Source organism: Pteronotus mesoamericanus, unplaced genomic scaffold (genome assembly GCF_021234165.1).
Source record: "Pteronotus mesoamericanus isolate MK-2021 breed Mesoamerican mustached bat unplaced genomic scaffold, CSHL_Meso_final contig_25, whole genome shotgun sequence".
NCBI lineage: Eukaryota > Metazoa > Chordata > Mammalia > Chiroptera > Mormoopidae > Pteronotus > Pteronotus mesoamericanus.
This window is the reverse complement of record NW_026555105.1, coordinates 35994355-36014116: the sequence shown is the minus strand read 5'-3', so window position 1 is coordinate 36014116 and position 19762 is coordinate 35994355. Positions and strand designations below refer to the sequence as shown.

At 35.5% G+C, this 19762-nt stretch overlaps 1 protein-coding gene across 1 annotated transcript in view; it reads right to left on the bottom strand.

Annotated features, from left to right (window-relative positions):
* Nucleotides 1–19762, bottom strand: part of PCSK2 (proprotein convertase subtilisin/kexin type 2) — a 360494-nt gene that overhangs the window by 262036 nt on the left and 78696 nt on the right. The window contains exon 2 of the mRNA XM_054574083.1: nt 5710–5814. Within this exon, the coding sequence (XP_054430058.1) occupies nt 5710–5814 (105 nt within the window). The remainder of the gene's footprint in view (nt 1–5709; nt 5815–19762) is intronic.

Genomic DNA, 19762 nt, shown 5'->3' with positions numbered 1-19762 from the left:
AAAGTGTGTGTTTGCTTCCTACAGATTCTTGAGTAGAAGAAATAAGGTGGAGAGGGACAGGGAAGGAAAAACAGAGGAAAGGAACAAAGTGCCTAACTTTGCTATGCACTTCTTTTGGAGTTATTTGCCCATTTCAGATAGTTCCTGTTTTATATATATAGAAAATTGAGCTGTTTACAGAATAGGAAATGTCCAGGTCAATGAAGACGCCACATGGTTCAGGTTATACTGAGACAACTCTTGGGAGGTAGATGGGAAAAGTGCAACATTCAGTGTGAGGCTGGAAGTTACCCACTTTCTACCAATTAATTTTTTTATTTAAATGTTCTTCCTGTACCTCTATATCTCTTTCTCTGTCTTCTTCTTTACTATCTAGCTTCAATATCACGTTACTTCAGTTCCACCACTCCCTGGTTTGCTTATTTTTCTGTTTGGAGTGGGCATGGCAGAGGTGCCCATGAACAATTGTTAGACAAACAGGGAATCTCTCCTAGGAACTCTGGTTAATCATAGTGCAGTATCTCAAAACCTCAAACCTCCTCATTTTAGAGGTAATAAACATGAAAACAAAAAACCTATTCTTTGCTATAAATTCTTATAAAAATGTACTAAAACTTTCTAATTTCTATTTTCACCCAGTCCCCAAACTGAGAAGTTATCATGGATTCCCTGTGATGGTAAAGAGAAAACAACTCACATTTTATTAGTTAGCCACTGGAGAAAGGCTTAGTCAACACACTCCCTGCACAAAAAAATGTAGAGAAAGACATTTTTCTCCATGACAATTTCTATTTGAAAGTAGATTTTCCAAAAGACAATGGTGCTTTTCCTTATTTTTCCTAATTTTTAATCTAAGTGATCAAATAGTTATCAAAGGGAAGACAATATATACAAGTAGCATGTCATTATCATAAAAATACTATGACTGACATTAGGTATTTGAGAAAGATTGGAAGCTAAGAGTTTAGCAATTATGAGAAAATTTTCTGTAACTTGTGGAGGAGGAGAGTAAATAATTTCTTTGTTTGCAATGAACTGCTGAATTTCCAGTATTGCTTTCATAAAGATTTATGTGGATTGTGAATAAATTGCTATGTTATTGTTCTGATCATCTCACGGGCTCCTTCTAATCATATTTTCCATGTCATTTATGCTTAATCTTACTTATCTAAGTCTATGTACCACTGTACAAAATGTTCACCAATCACGGCTAAATTATCACATCTGAGTTAGACCTAAAAGCATTGTTGTGTCATATCAGAAAAGGGCCTAAAGTAATTATAAGCAATCCCCAGCTCTGTGAACCACCTGAGTTTCAACCATGATAATAAATTCATTTTTAAAAACAATATCAATTATTTAATTATTAAGTCCCATTGATAAAGAAAGCCTAGTTCATGCATTATTTAGATGTTTATAAAAAAATCACACCAGTTATGTCCAATTAATTTTAAAGAATAGGAAATACTCTCTTTTGTTCTGATGGTATTGTTCTATGAGATTTTTGAAGAACTATCCAAGGAAACTAACTGCTGTGGGTTTTTGGAGTACCCTAAAACTTCACAGGTAACCTCAGAATAGATCTTTGAAAAACAAAAAACAGATCATATAATCCATGTGGCTGCCATCTATGATCATTATGCACACACATATGGATAAGGAAGAAGCTCTCATATATAGAATGTAAAGGAAAACATCTATTCCTTGAGGTTTGAACAGAAAGTTTTCAGTAGATTGATAAGAGTTTCTGATTTGTAAAATTAAAAGAGGTTTAACAATGATTTTAAGGGATAATTGTATGATCTAGTGAAATTGCATAGGAAAAAAATAAACATTTATAATTCTTGAAATAAATATAACTGCACTCAACAAATAAAGTTTAGGTTTTTTTTTTTTGTTAAGTTATTGGACTTCCATATGGTAGCGTATGTTGCTCATTGAACAGCATAAGTCTTTATGTTTTTAAATGTATTTCATTTCAGTGCTGTGTCATCAGATACATAAATATAGTTTGACAGAAATGTGAACAAATATCACATTAAATACATTTATTTTCCATTTCATTTTATATCCTTGCAGAACTTTTGTGGTTTGGTATGTAGACCATGGATCACAATTAGGTTTGGTGTCAATATTTGTTGACACCACTCTTAACTAAAGTTTAACAAATCTCCTAAACGTTTTGGGCTGAGGATATTTATTCTTTGTGTTGATGCTGAGAAAAGATTTTTAATTTTATTTTTCATTCAAACTTTGGATGTATGTGTTACATATTCAAATAATTTTAACTACCAAAACTTTCTAAACATATTGTTCTTGCTTCAGTGGTTGTATTAGGACTGCAAATATGATCAAGAATATAGTGTTCTAGACTTTGGAAATTAAAAACTGATCCTTATAGGATTCTTAGTGGCAAGACTTGGAAGTAATGAAACAGTAGTTCGTTTTCTTTACTCATAATTAAAAATGTATCTAAAAGAAGAGTAAATTATACTTCTGTTCCATATGGATGCACATTTTACAATAGGAATAAGAACATAAGATGAGAAAAACAATATTATTCCATGAGTTAAAACTCTGGGGAGAAATTATTAACATACTATGTACTCAGAACTAGATTATACAAAGATATCCAGAAATAAGCAAGATATAAATTTTGCTTTTTAGAATCTAAATGATGTTATTCAACATTCTGCTAATCCTTTTAGCAGAAAGAAATGCAAAGGCAAGTGAACACCTTTAAAATAATCTACACCAGAATATATTTTCTCTATTGTTTTGTGTACTGCTAAAAAATATATAGAAAAATTGAAAGCAGCACTTTATTAGCCTGGACAAAAAGCACATATGATTTTTTTAATAGTCTTTCTCTTGTTTTCATTAAACATAAAAATTAATTGCTAAATGAAGGGCAAACATCTTTGAAATTTCTATTCTGAAGTTAGAGCAAAACCAAAAGCAAACTTAGTTCTCTATGTTTTTATTCTTTATTTATTGCATTGGTAGCAGACCTTCTTGGTAGTTTCTTTGGATAAAAATCTACCTATGTGGGTTCAGCCCTGGGAGCTTGTAACAGCTCAGTTCTCCTGCTCTCTGTGCATGTTTACTTGGGCTTTGCATTCTTCTTCACAAGCTGGAGGACAGACAGCCAGAAAGAGGCCAAGAAGCAATGCAGAGACAGGAAGAAGGAGAAACCTGGGGCTGGAAACATGTTTAAAGTTTGTATGCGTAGAAGACAACACATTTAAGAGAATGGTAGAACAACTTGCTTTTAAGGACTTGATTCATGAAATGTAACTTGCAATATCTACGCAAGAGACAGAAACCTGGATCATAATCCTCTCTGGATTTCTAGTCATTCCTCTTATTTCCCTGTACTTTTATTTACTTTTCCTTTTTCACCTATTTGGATATGCTTGAAAACCCAAAATCTGAGGTATATTAACACTTGGCCTATTTGCCCTTTTGTCCTCACATTGATACTCTTGCACTGTTCATTGTTAATGCTTTTTGTTTATCAGTAGTCACCCCCATGTTTTGCTATCAGCTAATATCAAAATCAGATGACTCAAGAATATCATGCAGGAAAGACTCAGGCCTTAATCTAATTTCAAACAAGGCAGTCATCAATAGAAGTGTTTTTTTAACAAAAAATTATGAGATTTTATGCTTTATTTTTTCTTGGACTATTGGCAACAGCCTTGGTCTTTAACCTTAATGATAAGACAGAGAAAAGGTACAGATTTGTAATTTTCAGTTTTCCTGCTATTTTTTATTTTTACCTTTATCAAGGAGAGGCAGAGGGCTACCAGGACCCTTATAATGGCAGTGAAGGGAGAATGGATACCCCTTTTCATTAAAGTTGATAATATTTTGAGGAGAAAGACAAACAATTAGAATCACCAGTGCATGGTTTTATTTATTACTCAAACTATCTTATTTTCTTCTCTTTTGGAAACATCATCCTACATTTCAAGAATCAGTATATCAAAAAAACATTTTAAATAAGTGCAAGAATAAGAAAACCTTAGTCTACCAATCCCAAGAAGTCTCTCTGAATCAAACAATGACTTCTTAGTTTTGCTGTTCCTCAGTTCTCTTTCCCAGCCCAAGCCTTTCGAGAATCTTCTGCTCCATTTTCTTTTATATGTTTCTCAGTGAGTGATCTTGGGACAACATCTTTAATCACAAAAGAAGATAAACCAAAGAGACTTATAAGAAAATATACAAACAAAAGAAAACAATTGGCCATAAAGGGTAAGATCAAGATGAAGTATAGGGAAAGCCAGTGTCATAGTGTACCAGAATGGTCTTTATCTATTGTTGCCCACCGTGGATCCACAAATAAGAAAGGCAGGATCCCTGTCCATGAGCTTCCCAAGGGCACCCCTGGGCACTGAATTGGAATAGTCAGGGCTAAGTTTCTTATAACACAGAAAAGAGATCTTCTCCCTTAAAGGGTGGTTCCAGCTTCTACAACAGACCCTTTGAGAGTGTTTGGCATTGTCTGGCAGCATAGGCAGCTTGGATATTACCCTGAAAACAAAGATAAAGTGGCTTCTCAGGGTGTAATTCCAATACAGGGAATGTGGGATTCCCTGGGTTGAGGAATTAAAGAAAAACTGCATGTGACATGTTAGTTGGTGATCTGCTGGGGAGCCTGTTTCATCTACATTGCTAATTAAAGTTCAGTTAAAACTAGTCAGTGTTCACATGAAGAGTCCCGCAAGACTGAATTTACAAATTCCATTAGCTCAAAAGGAGTCTCAGGTGTAAATCCCTAACTCAAACACCTGACCCTCTTTACATCACATTCCTTCAAGAGTCCTAGTAAAGAGGTCATGCATCTTCAATGCTTCAAAGTATAGAGAGCAACTTTCCTGGATTATTAGCTTTCCTCTTAGTTAATTGCATAAGGAAAATCAGGATCTACCCAATTGAACAAGTAAATATATAGGATGGCAAACAAATTTGAAGAGGAAGGCTTCAGTGATGAACAAAGTTGCCATTCTGAAGTGAACAAAGTTTCTGCTTTGTGGCTAAGGAAATAAATTTGATTGCAGTAAAGTTGGCTTTAAGCTGCTAGAGGGAAATGAGACCTGGAGTTCAAAACCAAGGTGAAGACTGGAGGTAAAAAAAAATGAGGGTCATGAGTATTAGGAAGACAGCTGAAATATGGTGATAAATTAGGTCCATGTGAGAAAATAGAAGGGGAGATGCTCTCATAACTGCAACCATGAATGGATACTGAGAAGCCCACTGTCAATTGTGAGCTGGTCATTTGCTAGCCCACTCATTTCCCCATTCATTATATGGGGCATGACAATCTCCTCAGAGTATGTGGATTTGCCCACAGAAACCTTCTATAAAATGACTTGCTAAACTGCTTGTTGTCTTTCCATACATCACATGTCCAAATGTGTTCCTGGGCAATCAGAAGTTCTCTAACAATGATGCAGGAGAAGACAGCCAGTAAAAGGTTACATCCTTGTTTATTACTCTCCAAGCCCTATAAAGGGTTTAAATAAACCCTTTCAATAACACACAAGATGAAGAGTCCCTGGTGCTACTCTGTTAAGGATCCATTTGTCCCATCTCAATACATTGAATGACTTTACTTCAAAATTTCCTGCCTGCCCTCTTTTATACTCCCCCAATGAGTTTGCATGTGGTCGCAGAAGTTGAAAGGTAGGTTTCCAGCAAACTCACCCTAGGGTCTCTCTCCAGCTGCTGTTTGTGGTGTAGGCTGCGTCTTCTCTTGGCCTTTGCAAGACCATTGTGATAAAAGTGGTACAGGCCTTCAGCAAAAGGAAGCTGTGAAGAGTCAAACAGACATATGACATCATTAGCTTATATGGGTGGCCCCAGAAGAACACCAAACTGGAGCTGCATGTTGAAGCTCCATATGATAGAAATGTATATGAGAAAATCACTGACAACTCTCTATCAGACTTGATCCTCTATTTCCCTATCAGTGTACTTCTTTCCTTTTCTCTGCTTTTTATTATACAGTGCCCATTCTCTTTCTTCTCCACTAATACCTTCTATTCTTTCTCCTAGGTCTTTAGTTTCTACCCATCTTTCAATCTACTCTTCTCCTCCACGGAGCTTTGTCTTTATATTCATATCCACACCAACTTCTCTATTCTTCTCTCTTGGACTCCATATTGGTTGCTCCAGTAATGTGTTGTGACCTAGTCTTGTCTTCAAGCTGGATTGTCTGTCCTATATCTTGGACTTTTTCTGTGATCCCTTGATTCTCAGCACAGTGTAACCAAATAAATGCAGTTTGTACATGTTGGATGACAGGCCAAGTTTCCCTTTATATCCCTTTCCTAAAGATCCTTGGAATTAGATACATACATCAGAGCAAGTTGGAGAAGCCACAGTAGTGAGAGCTTGTCTGTGACTCAGGGCTTGCAAAATTCTAGGAGAACCTAAAGAGAATTGCCATTGGTTCTGTGGTTCAAGGCAACTTGGTGAGGGGAGTCTTCAACTTGGAGTCAGAAGACATGAATGTGGCTCATGTCTGTTAACAGCTAATCTTAGGCAAGTCATTTCCCCTCTGGGGATATATTTTTCTTCTCCTGTATGTAAATGGAACCTCAACATTCCCAGATCTCTTCCCTTCCAACATATCTTCATATTTATAAAAATATGTTGTTTATACTTATTAACCTGATTAATAAATTTAATTGAACCCTTAAAAATTACAGGTAAAATCATGGACTTATATGCATTTTTCTGGAGACTTGAGATGTGGTTTTCATCAGAGTCTCAAAGGGTCCCTGAACTAAAAAACATTTCACTACTCCAAATACTTGCTCTTAAAACTTTTAGGCATGCATTTTGACACCTATGGTTTGGAAGAAAAGAAAAATAGATATGAATGCTTTGAAACTAAGGTTTTACTAATGTAAGTGGGACAGATTTGAGGTTATTTTAGGTCAAACAGGCCCCAATATAAACACAGAGACCCTTATCAAAAAGTCAAAAATATACTGCTGATTTAGCCTTTCAGGCAATCTCGGTTCAACCATTAGCTGAACACAAAGCTAACAAGCAGAGATTCAGTTCCACATTATAAGAAGTCATTAACAAAACAAAATAATACGAAAACAAAATACAGCAACAGGAACAATATAAAAAAACAGTAAATCCAGAAACTACGCACATATCTCTGTCCCCCACACACACCCTTGGAGAAAGAGTGATTCCAATTTCCAGAGTTGCCACATTATATTACTTAAAATGCTCAATTTTCCAAAAAGATGATGAGACACACAGAAAAAACATAAATATATGACCCACACAGATTGAAAAAAAAGTAGTCAGTGCAAACTGCCTGAGGAAGCGCTGATGCTGGATTTACTAAACAAAAACTTTATTTTATTTTTTTATAATAAAATATTTTATTACATATAAAACTATTCATAATATACACAATACAGCAAAAGAAAAAAACATTTATATGAGCCAGTTTCTCTCTGATTTGATTTCCCTTTTAGATCACCATCTGATCTCACTAAGGATAAAAGGTATCCTGAATGTTGTCTTTTATTATTCCCTTGGTATGTGACTAAACAATGTGCTGGATAGTTTTGTATGTGTTCTGGCTCTACATAAATTGTATCATACTGTATATACCATTTGCAATGTACTTTAAACTTAATATTGCCATGAGAGTCTCTCATGTTGATAGTTGTTTTTTATTTTCATTCTTGTTTAATAATGTAGTGCTTGAACCAGCCACACAAACAAAAACTTTAAATCAGCTATTATAAATACATTTAAAGAACTAAAGGATTCATGTCTAAAAAGAAGGAAAGTATTAGAATAATATCTTAGCAAATAGACATTATTAATAAAGAGATAGATATTATTTAAAAAGAACCAAATAAAAATTTTAGAGGTAAAAATACAATAACTGAAATAAAAAATTAAGGGTCTCCATAGTAGATTTGAGTGGGCAGAAGAACGAATCAGCAAACATTAAGACAGGTCAATTAGATTACTGAATTTGAGGAACAGAAAGAAAAATGATTAAAGAAAAAGAACAGAGTTTTGTGAGACACTATCAGCAACACTGACATAAACATAATGGAAGTCTCAAAAAGAGAAAAGAGCAGAGAGAGCATGAAAATAATAATGGCAGAAAGCATTTTTAATTTTATGAATTTTATTACAAATTAAATATACATTTTATGAAATCAATATACATACTTGATCTCAACAGATTCAAGGCAGGATAAAATCAAAGAGATATGCATCCAGTCATGTCACAGTCAAACTTTCAAAAGTCCAGTTAAAGAATCTTGAAAGCAACACAGTAAGAGAAAATACATGAGATGTTTATTAAGACTAACAATGACTTTTTATCTGAAGCTTTGCAAATCAGAATGCAGCTAAGCAACTTATTCAAAATGCTGACAGAAAAACATTGTCAATCAAGAATTCTGTATTTGAAAAAATAAAAAAATAAAAAATAAAAATAAATAAATAAATTAATTAATTAATTAAAAAGTTCTATATTTAGCAAAATTATCTTTCAAAAATTAAGAAGAAATTCACTCCTGAAAAAATAAATTGAGAAAATCCATTGCTATACATCTTCTCTGGTGGAAGTGTTACTGGTAGTTCTTTAGCCAAAAAGGAAAGAATACTAGATATTAACATGAATCCACAAAAAGAAATAAATAGCACTAGTAAAAGTCAATAAATAAATACAAAAGAAATGTAAATACATTTTTTGTTTGTAGTAACCTGTTCCCTTCTATCTGATTTAAAATACAACTGCATAAAACAATAATTATAAAACTGTGTTTATGGGTTTTTAATGTATAAGGTTATAATTTGTACAATAATTTCACAAGAAAGAGGAAAGGGAACACAATTATACTAGAGCAAAGTTTTTGTATATTTTTGAAATTAACAGGTGTACTCTTTTATACTTTTGAAATAAATTGTTTATAATGTTAATTGTATTCCAAGAATATCCACTAAAAATAACTTAAAATATAATAAAATAAATAACGAAGTACTTAAAGTGGTACACTAAAATATTAAAATGAAACAGCAATTATTGAGGAGTAAAGAATTTGTCTAAGACATATAGAAAGAACATAATGAAATGGTAAGTGTAAATTTTACCTCAGCAAATGTAAGTGGATTGAAATTCTAATCAAAAACAGAGATTGACAGAATTGATGGAAGAACCTAACCTCATTATTCAACTGTATGCTATTTGCAAGAGATACACTTTAGATTCAAATATATAAACAGGTTGAATGTAAAGGATTGTAAAAATCAGTATACTGTACAAACAGTAACCATAAGAGAGGAAGACTGACTATACACATATTTGAGAAAAGTAATTTTAAGGTGAAAATTGTTACTATAGACAAGAATGACTTTTTATGGTGAAAAATGGGTTAATCCATAATAGAGTCAAAGAAATATAAATGTATATGCACCTGGCAACAAAGCCTCTAAATAATGAAACAAAAACTGACATAATAGAAGAGAAAAATATGACTATGAATAGTAGTTGGAGACATTAGCTCATTTTCAATAATACATGGAACAAAGAGGCAGATCAAAAAGTAAGTTGAATACTTAAAACTACAAACCAATTAGACTTAATGGATGTCTTTGTAATATTTTATCCAACAACATCAGAATACATATTCTACTCAAGTACTTGTGGAACTATTTTTTAGAATAAATCATATTATAGGCCATAAAACAACCCTCAATAAATTTAAAAAAAGTAAATTAACATAAAGTATGTTATCTATTTACAATTTCTAATTACATTAAAATTAATAGAAGATAAATTGGGAAATTCAGAAATATATAAAAATTAAACAACATACTTTTACATAATAAGCCAAGGAAGAAATCACATTAGAAAATACTTTGAGTTGAATGAAAACAAAAACACAGAATCAAAAATTTGCAGAATGCAGTGAAAATAATGCATAGAGAGAAACTCATAACTGTAAATACCCATTAACTAAGATCTCAAATCAATAACCTAACTTTGAATATTTTGAAACTAGAAAAATAAAAGCAAACTAAATCTAAAGCAAACAGCAGAAAGTAGAGAAATTATACTATTTGAGTTGGAGTAAGTGAAATAAAAAATAGAAAAATAATAAAGAAAATTAATAAATCCAAAAGTTATTCTTTGAAAAGTTCAATAAAATTGATAAACCTCTAAAATACTGACCAAGAAGAAAGAAGACTCAAATGAGTAAAATCAGTAATGAAAGAGGAGACATTACTACCCACCCGCAGAAGTACTTTAGGGAATACCACAAATAATTGTATGCAATAAATTAGATAAACTTTGTGAAATAGGTAAATTCCTATAAAGGGATAAATTTCCAAAAATAGATATAGAAGAAAATTTGAGTAACTAAAGAGATTGAATTAGTAATTTAAATACTTTCTACAAAATAAAACCCAGTCCCAGATGACTTTACTAGTGAAATCTAACAAGTGTTGACAGAATTTATACCAATTCCTCAGAAAATCTTCCCAAAAATGGAAGATGAAAGAATACTTCCCAGTTCATTCACTGAGGCTAGTATTACCCTGATAGAAGAACCAGACAAACATATCACAAGAAAATAAAATTACAGACTGTCCCTTATAAATATAGACCCCAAAGTTCTCATGAAAATACTAGCAACAGAATTCAGCAACATATAAAGAGAATTATGCACCATGACTAAGTGGAATTTATCCCAGGGATGCAAACTTCTTTCAGTTGAAAATCAATGAATATGATAACCATATCAGTAGAACAAAGGAAAAAAATATGTGATTATCTCATTAAGTACAGAAAAAGCATTTGACAAAATCTAACACTTTTATAATAAAAAATAAAAGAATAGAAGGGAATATCCTCTGTCTGATAAATGTATCCAGAAACCCACAGCTAGGCCATTTAATGGTGACAGGTTAAATGCATTCCCCTTAGCTTAAAGCAAGACAAGGATGTCTGCTTTTGTACTTATCCTCAACAATGTACTGGAGATTCTTACCAGGATAGTTAGGCAAGAAAAAGGAAATAAAGGCATCCAGTTTGAAAAGGAAGGAAAATTATCTCTATTTGCAAAGACATTATCTTGTTCGTAGAAATTCCTGAGAAACCTACAAAAACCTTAGAATTATCAACTGAGTTTAGCATGGTTACCAGATTTAAATTAATATATAAAAATTGTTTTTTTGTATATGCTAGAAATGACCAATCCAAGAATAGAATTAAGCAATTTCATTTACAAAAATATCAAATAAATAAAATATTCAAGAATAAACATAACTGAAAGTACAAGATTTGTACACTGAAAAGAACAAAACATCATCAAAAGACATTAAAAAATACCTAAATAAAAGGAAAAACATGTTTATGGATTTTTAAGATGGCAATAGACCCTAGTTTTGCTGACCCTAAAATTCATAGAGAACTACAAAGGACCCAGAATAGCTAAAACAATCTTTAAAAAGAAGAATAAAGTGGAGGACTCAGACTTCCAATTTCAAAACTTACTACAAAGACGAAATAATTAAGGCAGTATGGTACTGACATAAGGAAAGACATATAGTTCAATGGAATAAAATTCGGAGTCCATAAATAGTTTATAACAATCAAGTTAGGCTTAATTGATTTTAACATGGGTGCTATGAGATTTCAATGGGAAAGAATAGTCTTTTCAATAAATAGTTTTTGAATAACTAGATGTCAACATGAAAAAGAATTAATTTGGATCCCTGTCTTAACACCAAGTGCAAAATTTAACTCAAAATAATTTATAACTCTAAATGTAAGTGATAAATCCATACAATATTTAGAATGAAACATAGAAATAAATCTTTATGACTTTGGTTTAGGCATTGATTTCTTAGATATGATATCAAAAGAACAAGAACAAAAGGAAAAACTACATACATTGAAATTCAATAAAGTTAAGAATATTTGTACTTTAAAGGATATCAGCAACAAGTGAAAAGATAAGCCACAGAATGAGATAAAAATATTTTGAAATCATGTATCTGGTAAGTGACCCATACTGGAATATATAAAGAACAATTCAACGATATAGTCAACCCACAGAAACAGAAAGTAGATTAGTGGCTGGGACTGGGAGGAGGCAGAAATGAAGAGTTACTGGTAATGGTACAGGGTTTCTTTTTGGAGGCATGAAAATGCTCTAAAACCAAATCATAGAAATGATTACACATTTTTTAATGTAATAAAAATCACCAAATTGTACATTTTGAAAAGTAGGATTTTCTGGTTTGTGAATTATATCTCAATAAAACTATTATTGCTAAAATGCTCTGATGGACAGACTTGCAAATGTCACATGCATAAATGTTTTCCTGTAGCATCAATCCTAGAAATTCAACCACTCAGTTATAGATTATATGCATTACCATTTTGATAAATACTACCAAAAAGCTTTCCTATAAGGTTGTATAAGAACCACCAAAAAGTAAGTTGAAACAATAATATCCACTTTTCTGTAATTTTAACAACACTGGATTGATATTATTGGTTTTAATTTTTGCCAACTTTGGTAATATATGACATTTTATTTGGGTTTCTTTGATCATTTTGGAAGTTTGAGTATCTTTTTAAATATTTATGAGACATATTAATTTATTCAGTTTGCATTGCCTTCTTGTATTTTTTGTCCATTTTTTATTCCTTGTCATAACCCAGGCCATGTATTTGGTGCCAGAGAGACAAACATAAATATGAAATGGTCTCAGCCTGGAAATAGCTCATAAGCTCCTAGGGAAATCAGATTTGTACACAGCAGCATATTAATGGTAACTTGTGATAGAATGGTTTAAGAGCATGAGTTCTAAAGTCAGACTATCTTGATTTAATTTCTGGCTCTTCCAGTTAAAAGCTGTGTGACCTTTGGCAAATCATTTAACTCTTCCTTCTGGACCTCAGTTTACTCACTTACAAAGTCCTTCTTTTTCATCATGAGAATTAAGTGAGATAATGCGTAGAAAGATTTTTGAAATAATGCTGACATATAGTGAGCGCTCAATGTGTATTAACTACTATTTTTTATCATTAAAGCACAATGTGCTATAACAGACTTATGGACAAGGGACCTTTGGAAAGCAAAGAAGACATTATTTCAGTCAGAGGGAATATCTGAAAAATGCTTCGTGAAATTTCTGGAGGAAGAGAAAGGTATTTGTACAAAGAGAATCTGAGATCAGAAGATGGTGGCCAAGTAAGTGGAAGCTGAGCCCACTTGCTTGTTTCCCCTTCATGGATTTTCAGCTAATCTTCTGCCAAGTGACCTCAACAATCAATGGAATCTCAGATGATGTGAATTTTTGAAGCCAAGGAGTACAGATGATGCTTTGCACCATTTGGTAAGAGATTTTATAAATTGAAGGGGCAATACCTTGTGCGAGGCACCTGCAGCAGAGGAAAGAACAGAAAGAAAATGCAGCTTAGTGGCTCCCTCTCCTCCTGGAGTGGGGCCTTGGTCCCACACAGGAAAACCACCAACCCTAACTGGGAGAGACTTGGAAGGCCGTACAGAGTCTGGGAGACTTAGGCTACACACACACACACACACACACACACACACACAGTGAGCAGCACGTCCGCAGCTACAGCGACAAGTGGGAGAATTTCAGAGAGTAACCCTATCTCCTAAAACTGCCAGAGGCACTGGTGGGCTGTGCCCATCCCTGAACAAAAAAGACTTTGTGATTTTTGGGGAGGTAGAGTGAGTGGAGAACTGGCCCAGGGCTTAGGGCTACAGTGTGGCGCCACATAGAAAGTCTTTTAAAAGGGGAGCTGAGGGGAGACTCAGTAGGGATCATGTACTCATGCACATGTGCAGCAGCTCTGCCAACAAAGAAACCAAAGTGAAAGTGCAGTTCAGTCCCACTGAGTCCAGCTGCACAGAAACAACAGAAAGTATCACGCTGAAGAGACTGCGGAACCCAACTCAGCAGGGTTGGTGAACAGGTGGTTATGCAGAGCAGAGAGATCAGGCCTAAGTTTCCTATCGGAGTGGCAGGCTGGGGACTGAAAGTCCAGGAGATGAATGCGTGAGATTTGTTGGAGCCAGAAATGTCACCTTACAGGCAGGCATGCTCAACCCCCACCTGGGGAATTGTGAGCTCTTCAGATCATTGAGACTAGGCTCAGGGACCCCCTGTTTGACACGTTTCTGCAGGGGAAAGAAAGAAGTTCTGAAAGAGGCCTTTCTGAACTTCTATCAGACACTACAAACTATGCTGTTTCCTTGGGTCCCTGATCCACTGAAACCAGCAGAACAGAGAGATTAAAGACAGGCATAATGAGATGTTCAGGGCTTTGCCTGGCCTCAACTCTTTTTTTTTTCTTTCTTTCTTTCCTTATTTTTAAAATACATTTGTCTCTGCCTCCCCCCGACCACTTTTCCTTGAACCTCCCTTCTTCCCTCCTTCAGCTCTTCCCTTTTGGTTTTGTCCATGAGTCCTTGCTATATGTTCTTGACTTTCCCCTTCCCTTCCCTTTCCCTGCCCCACCGCCCTCCCTCCCTCTTGTCTCTTTTGGTTTCTTTTCCTTTCAGTGTTGCTGGTCTTATTTTCCTTGCATCTTTGTATTGTGGGTTAGGTTCCGCTTATAGGTGAGATCATACGGTATTTGTCTTTCGCCCCCTGGTTTATTTCACTTAGCATAATGCTCTCCAGTTCCATCCATGCTGTCGCGAAGTTTAGTAGTTCTTTTTTTCTTTCCGCTGCGTAGTATTCCATTGTGTATATGTTCCATAATTTTTTGATCCAATCATCTACTGATGGGCATTTCGGTTGCTTCCAACACTTGGCTATTGTAAATTGTGCTGCTATGAACATTGGGGTGCGTAGGTTCTTTTGTATTGGCTTTTTGGTGTTCTTAGGGTATAGTCCCAGCAGGGGAATCACTGGATCAAAAGGCAGTTCCATTTTCAGCTTTTTGAGGAAATTCCACACTGCTTTCCACAGTGGCTGCACCAGTCTGCATTCCCACCAACAGTGGACTAGGGTTCCCTTTTCTCCACAGCCTCACCAGCACCTGTTGTTTGTTGATCTGTTTATGATGGTCATTCTGACTGGTGTGAGGTGGTACCTCATGGTGGTTTTGATCTGCATTTCTCTGATGGCTAGTGATGCCGAGCATCCTTCCAAATGCCTCAGGGTCCTCTGTATCTCCTCCTTGGAAAAGCGTCTGCCCAGGTCCTTTGCCCAATTTTTGATTGGATCGTTTGTCTTCTTGGAGTGGAGTCGAGTGAGTTCTTTATATATCTCGGATATCAAACCTCTATCTGATGTATCATTAGAAAATATATTTTCCCATACGGTTGGCTCCCTTTTCATTTTGCTGATGTTTTCTTTCGCCGTGCAGAAGCTTCTAATTTTGATGAGGTCCCACTTGTTTATTCTTTCCTTTATGTCCCTTGCTTTAGGAGACATATCAGTGAAAAAATTGCTGCGAGGGATATCTGAGAGTTTCCTGCCATGTTCTCCTCGAGGACTTTGATGGTGTTGCGACTTATATTTAAGTCTTTTATCCATCTTGAGTTTATTTTTGTGTATGGTGTCAGCTGATGATCCAATTTCAATTTTTTGCATGTAGCCGTCCAGCTCTCCCAACACCATTTGTTGAAGAGGCTATTACTGGTCCATTTTATGCTTCTGCCCCCTTTGTCAAATATTAGATGTCCATAGAGACCTGGGCTTATTTCTAGGATTTCTATTCTGTTCCACTGGCCTATGTGTGCTAATGGAACAGATGGAAAATAGTTTGTGTGCCAGAACCAGATTGTATTGAGTATAGTGGCTTTGTAGTAGAGTTTGATGTCCAGTATTGTGATCCCTCCTACTTTGTGTTTCTTTCTCAAAATTGCTGTGGCTATTAGGGGGCATTTATGGTTCCATATAAATTTTTGAAATGTCTGTTCTATTTCTGTGAAATATGTCATTGGTATCTTAATAGGGATTGCATTGAATCTATAAATTGCTTTGGGTAGTATGGACATTTTGATGATATTAATTCTTCCAATCCATGAGCACGGTATATGCTTCCATTTATTTGTCTTCCTTAATTTCTTTTTTCAATGTTGTATAGTTTTCTGCATACAGGTCTTTTACATCTTTGGTTAAATTTATGCCTAGGTACTTTATTTTTCTTCTTGCTATATCGAATGGTATTTTTTCTCAGATTTCTTCTTCTTCTATTGCATTGCTGGTGTACAAAAATGCCTTTGATTTCTGAATGTTGACTTTGTATCCTGCTGTTTTGCCAAATTCACTTATTAGGTTGAGGAGTTTTTTGGTAGAGTCTACAGGGTTCTCTATGTACACTATCATGTCATCTGCAAACAATGATAGCTTTACTTCCTCCTTTCCTATTTGGATGCCTTTTATCTCTTTCTCTTGTCTGACTGCTGTGGCTAGGACTTCCAATACGATGTTGAAAAGAAGCGGCGAGAGCGGACATCCTTGTCGTGTTCCTGATCTTAGTGGGATAGCTTTCAGTTTTTGTCCATTGAGTATGATATTAGCTGTAGGTTTTTCATATATGGCCTTTATTATGTTGAGGAATGCCCCATTTATTCCCATTTTGCTAAGTGTTTTGATCATAAATGGGTGCTGTACCTTATCGAATGCTTTTTCTGTGTCAATCAAGATGATAATGTGGTTTTTGTCTTTTATTTATGTGATGTATCACATTTACTGATTTGCGTATATTGAACCATCCCTGCATCCCTGGGATGAATCCCACTTGATCGTGGTGGATAACCTTTTGAATGTATTGCTGGATGCAGTTTGCCAATATTTTGTTGAGGATTTTAGCATCTATGTTCATCAGCGAAATTGGCCGTAGTTTTCTTTCTTTGTAGGGTCTTTATCTGGTTTTGGGATCAGGGTGATGCTGGCCTCATAGAAGGAGTCTGGGAGTCTTCCCTCCTCTTGGATTTTTTGGAATAGTCTGAGAAGGACAGGGGTTAGCTCTTCCTTAAATGTTTTGTAAAATTCTCCTGTGAAACTGTCCAGCCCTGGGCTTTTGTGTGCTGGGAGTTTCTTGATTACTGCTTCAATTTCCCCAGCTGTTATCGGTCTGTTCAAGCTTTCTGTTTCTTTCTCTTCCAGTGTTGGAAGATTATACTTTTCTAAAAATTTGTCCATTTCATCCAGGCTTTCAAATTTCTTGGCATATAATTGTTCATAATAGTTTCTGATGATCATTTGTATTTCTTTGGTATCAGTTGTTATTTCTCCTCTTTCATTTCTGATATTATTAATTTGTGTCCTCTCCGTTCTATTCTTGATGAGTCTGCTTAAAGGCTTGTCAATTTTATTTATCTTTTCAAAGAACCAGCTTCTGGATTGGTTGATCCTCTGAATTGTTCTTTTTGTCTCTATGTCATTCAGTTCTGCTCTAATCTTGACTATTTCCTTCCTTCTACTTGCTCTGGGATTTATTTGTTGTTGTTTCTCCAGTTCTTGAAGTTGTAGTGTTAGGTCTTTTATTTGAAATGTTTCTATCTTTTTAGGTAAGCCTGTATTGCTATCAACTTCCCTCTCAGGACTGCCTTTGCTAGTCCCGTAGGTTTTGGACTGTCGTCTGTTCATTTTCATTTGTTTCCAGAAATTTTTTGATTTCTTCTCTTATCTCATGATTGACCCATTCACTGTTTAATAGTGTACTGTTCAGTCTCCATGAGTTTGCAAGTTTTTGAAGTTTCTCTTTGAGGTTGATTTCGAGTTTCAAGGCCTTGTGGTCTGAGAAAAAGTCTGGTATTATTTCAATTTTCCTGATTTTGCTGAGGCTTGTTTTATGTCCTATCATGTGGTCTGTCTTTGAAAAACTGCCAAGAACATTTGAAAAGAATGTGTATTTTTCTTCTTTGGGATGTAAGGTTCTATATATGTCAGTTAAGTCTCTTTGATTCAGTGTGTCATTCAGCGCCACAATATGTTTATTAATGTTTTGTTTGGAAGATCTGTCCATTTTTGACAGTGGGGTGTTGAAATCCCCTAGTAGTTGTTGTCTATATCTTTTTTGAAGTCATCCAACAATTTCCTTATGAAATTGGGGGCTCCTATATTGGGAGCATATAAGTTTACAATGTTGATGTCTTCTTGATAGATTCTTTCTTTAAGTACGATAAAGTGCCCCTTTGGGTCTCTCTTTATGGCCTTTGCTTTGAAATCTACTTTGTCTGATAGAAGTATGCCAACCCCGGCCTTTTTCTCATGCCCATTTGCTTGGAATGTCTTTTTCCATCCCTTTACTTTCAATCTGTGTAAGTCTCTTGCTCTGAGGTAGGTCTCTTGTAGGCAGCATATGTGTGGGTCATGTTTCTTTATCCATTCAGCCACCCGGTGTCTTTTGATTGGGGAATTTAGTCCATTCACATTGAGAGATATTACTGATAGAAACTTACCCATCTTTTTTCTTTGTACCTGTGTTCCTCTCTCTCTCATTCTTTTCCTTCATCTGCTTAAACCAGTCGCCTTAGCATATCTTGGAGTGCTGGATTGGTAGAGATGTATTATTTTAGTCTTCTCTTGTCTGGGAAACTCCTTATTTCTCCTTCTATTTTAATGGAGAGCCTAGCTGGGTAGAGCAGCCTTGGCTGTAGGCCCTTGCTTTTCATGGCTTGGAATATTTGTTGCCATTCCCTTCTGGCTTGTAGTGTTTCTGTTGAGAAGTCAGCTACTAGGTGTAATGGGGCCCCCTTTTATGTTACTTTCTCCTTCTCCCTTGCTGCCTTGAGGATTCTCTCTTTGTCTTTGACATTTGCCATTTTAATGATGATGTATCTTGGAGTGGACCTCTTTGAGTCCCTCTTGAGTAGGGTCTCTGTGCCTCCTGGATCCATGAGAGCCTTTCTCTCCTCAAATTCGGGAAATTTTCTATCATTACTTTTTCGAGGAGGTTCTCTATTCCTTGCTCCTCTTCTTCTCCTTCTGGTATCCCTATTATGTGGATATTATTGCGTTTCAGGTTGTCCTGCATTTCCCTAAATGCCTCTTCATTCTTTTGGAGTCTTTTTTCCGTTTCTTGTTCTTTCTGGGAGCTTCTTTCTACCTTATCCTCCATCTCACTGATTCGATCCTTGGCTTCATCCAGCCTGCTTTGGATTCCTTCTCCTGTGTTCTTCCATTCAGAAATGTTATTCTTCATATCCTCTTGTGTCTTCTTGATAGTTTCTATGTCTTTTCATAGGTTTATATAATTTTCTGTAAGATCTTGATAGTTTCTCTGCAGTTTCTCATAGTTCTCTTTGAGCTGGCTGAGCTGATTGAGCTTCCTTAGAACCATTGTTTTGAATTCAGTATCTCATAGTTCCCTTGCCTCTATTTCATTTCGCTCTCTCTGTGGGGAGTCCCCTTTTCCACTCATTTGAGGGGAACTTCTTTTTCTTCCCATTTTTGTGAGAGTCTGTTAAGTATTTTTGTCCTTTACTTTTGTTTCTGGGCCTACCTCTGATGATGTCAGTTGTTGACCCTGTAGGACCTTGGGTTGTTTGTTTGAGCCTTCCAGGAGTCTAATGTCTGTTTCTGACCCCTGCTTGGAGCAGCTCTGGGACCCCTTCGTTCAGGGCTGGGCTCTTTTTTGGGATCTCTCTGCACTCTAACACGGGCTCCTTGAGCGCGCTCCCAGTGGTGCTTGCCCAAGACCAGGGGGCTTATTCACGACCTCACATACTCATCTGGCCCTCCTGGCCGGCGAACTCTG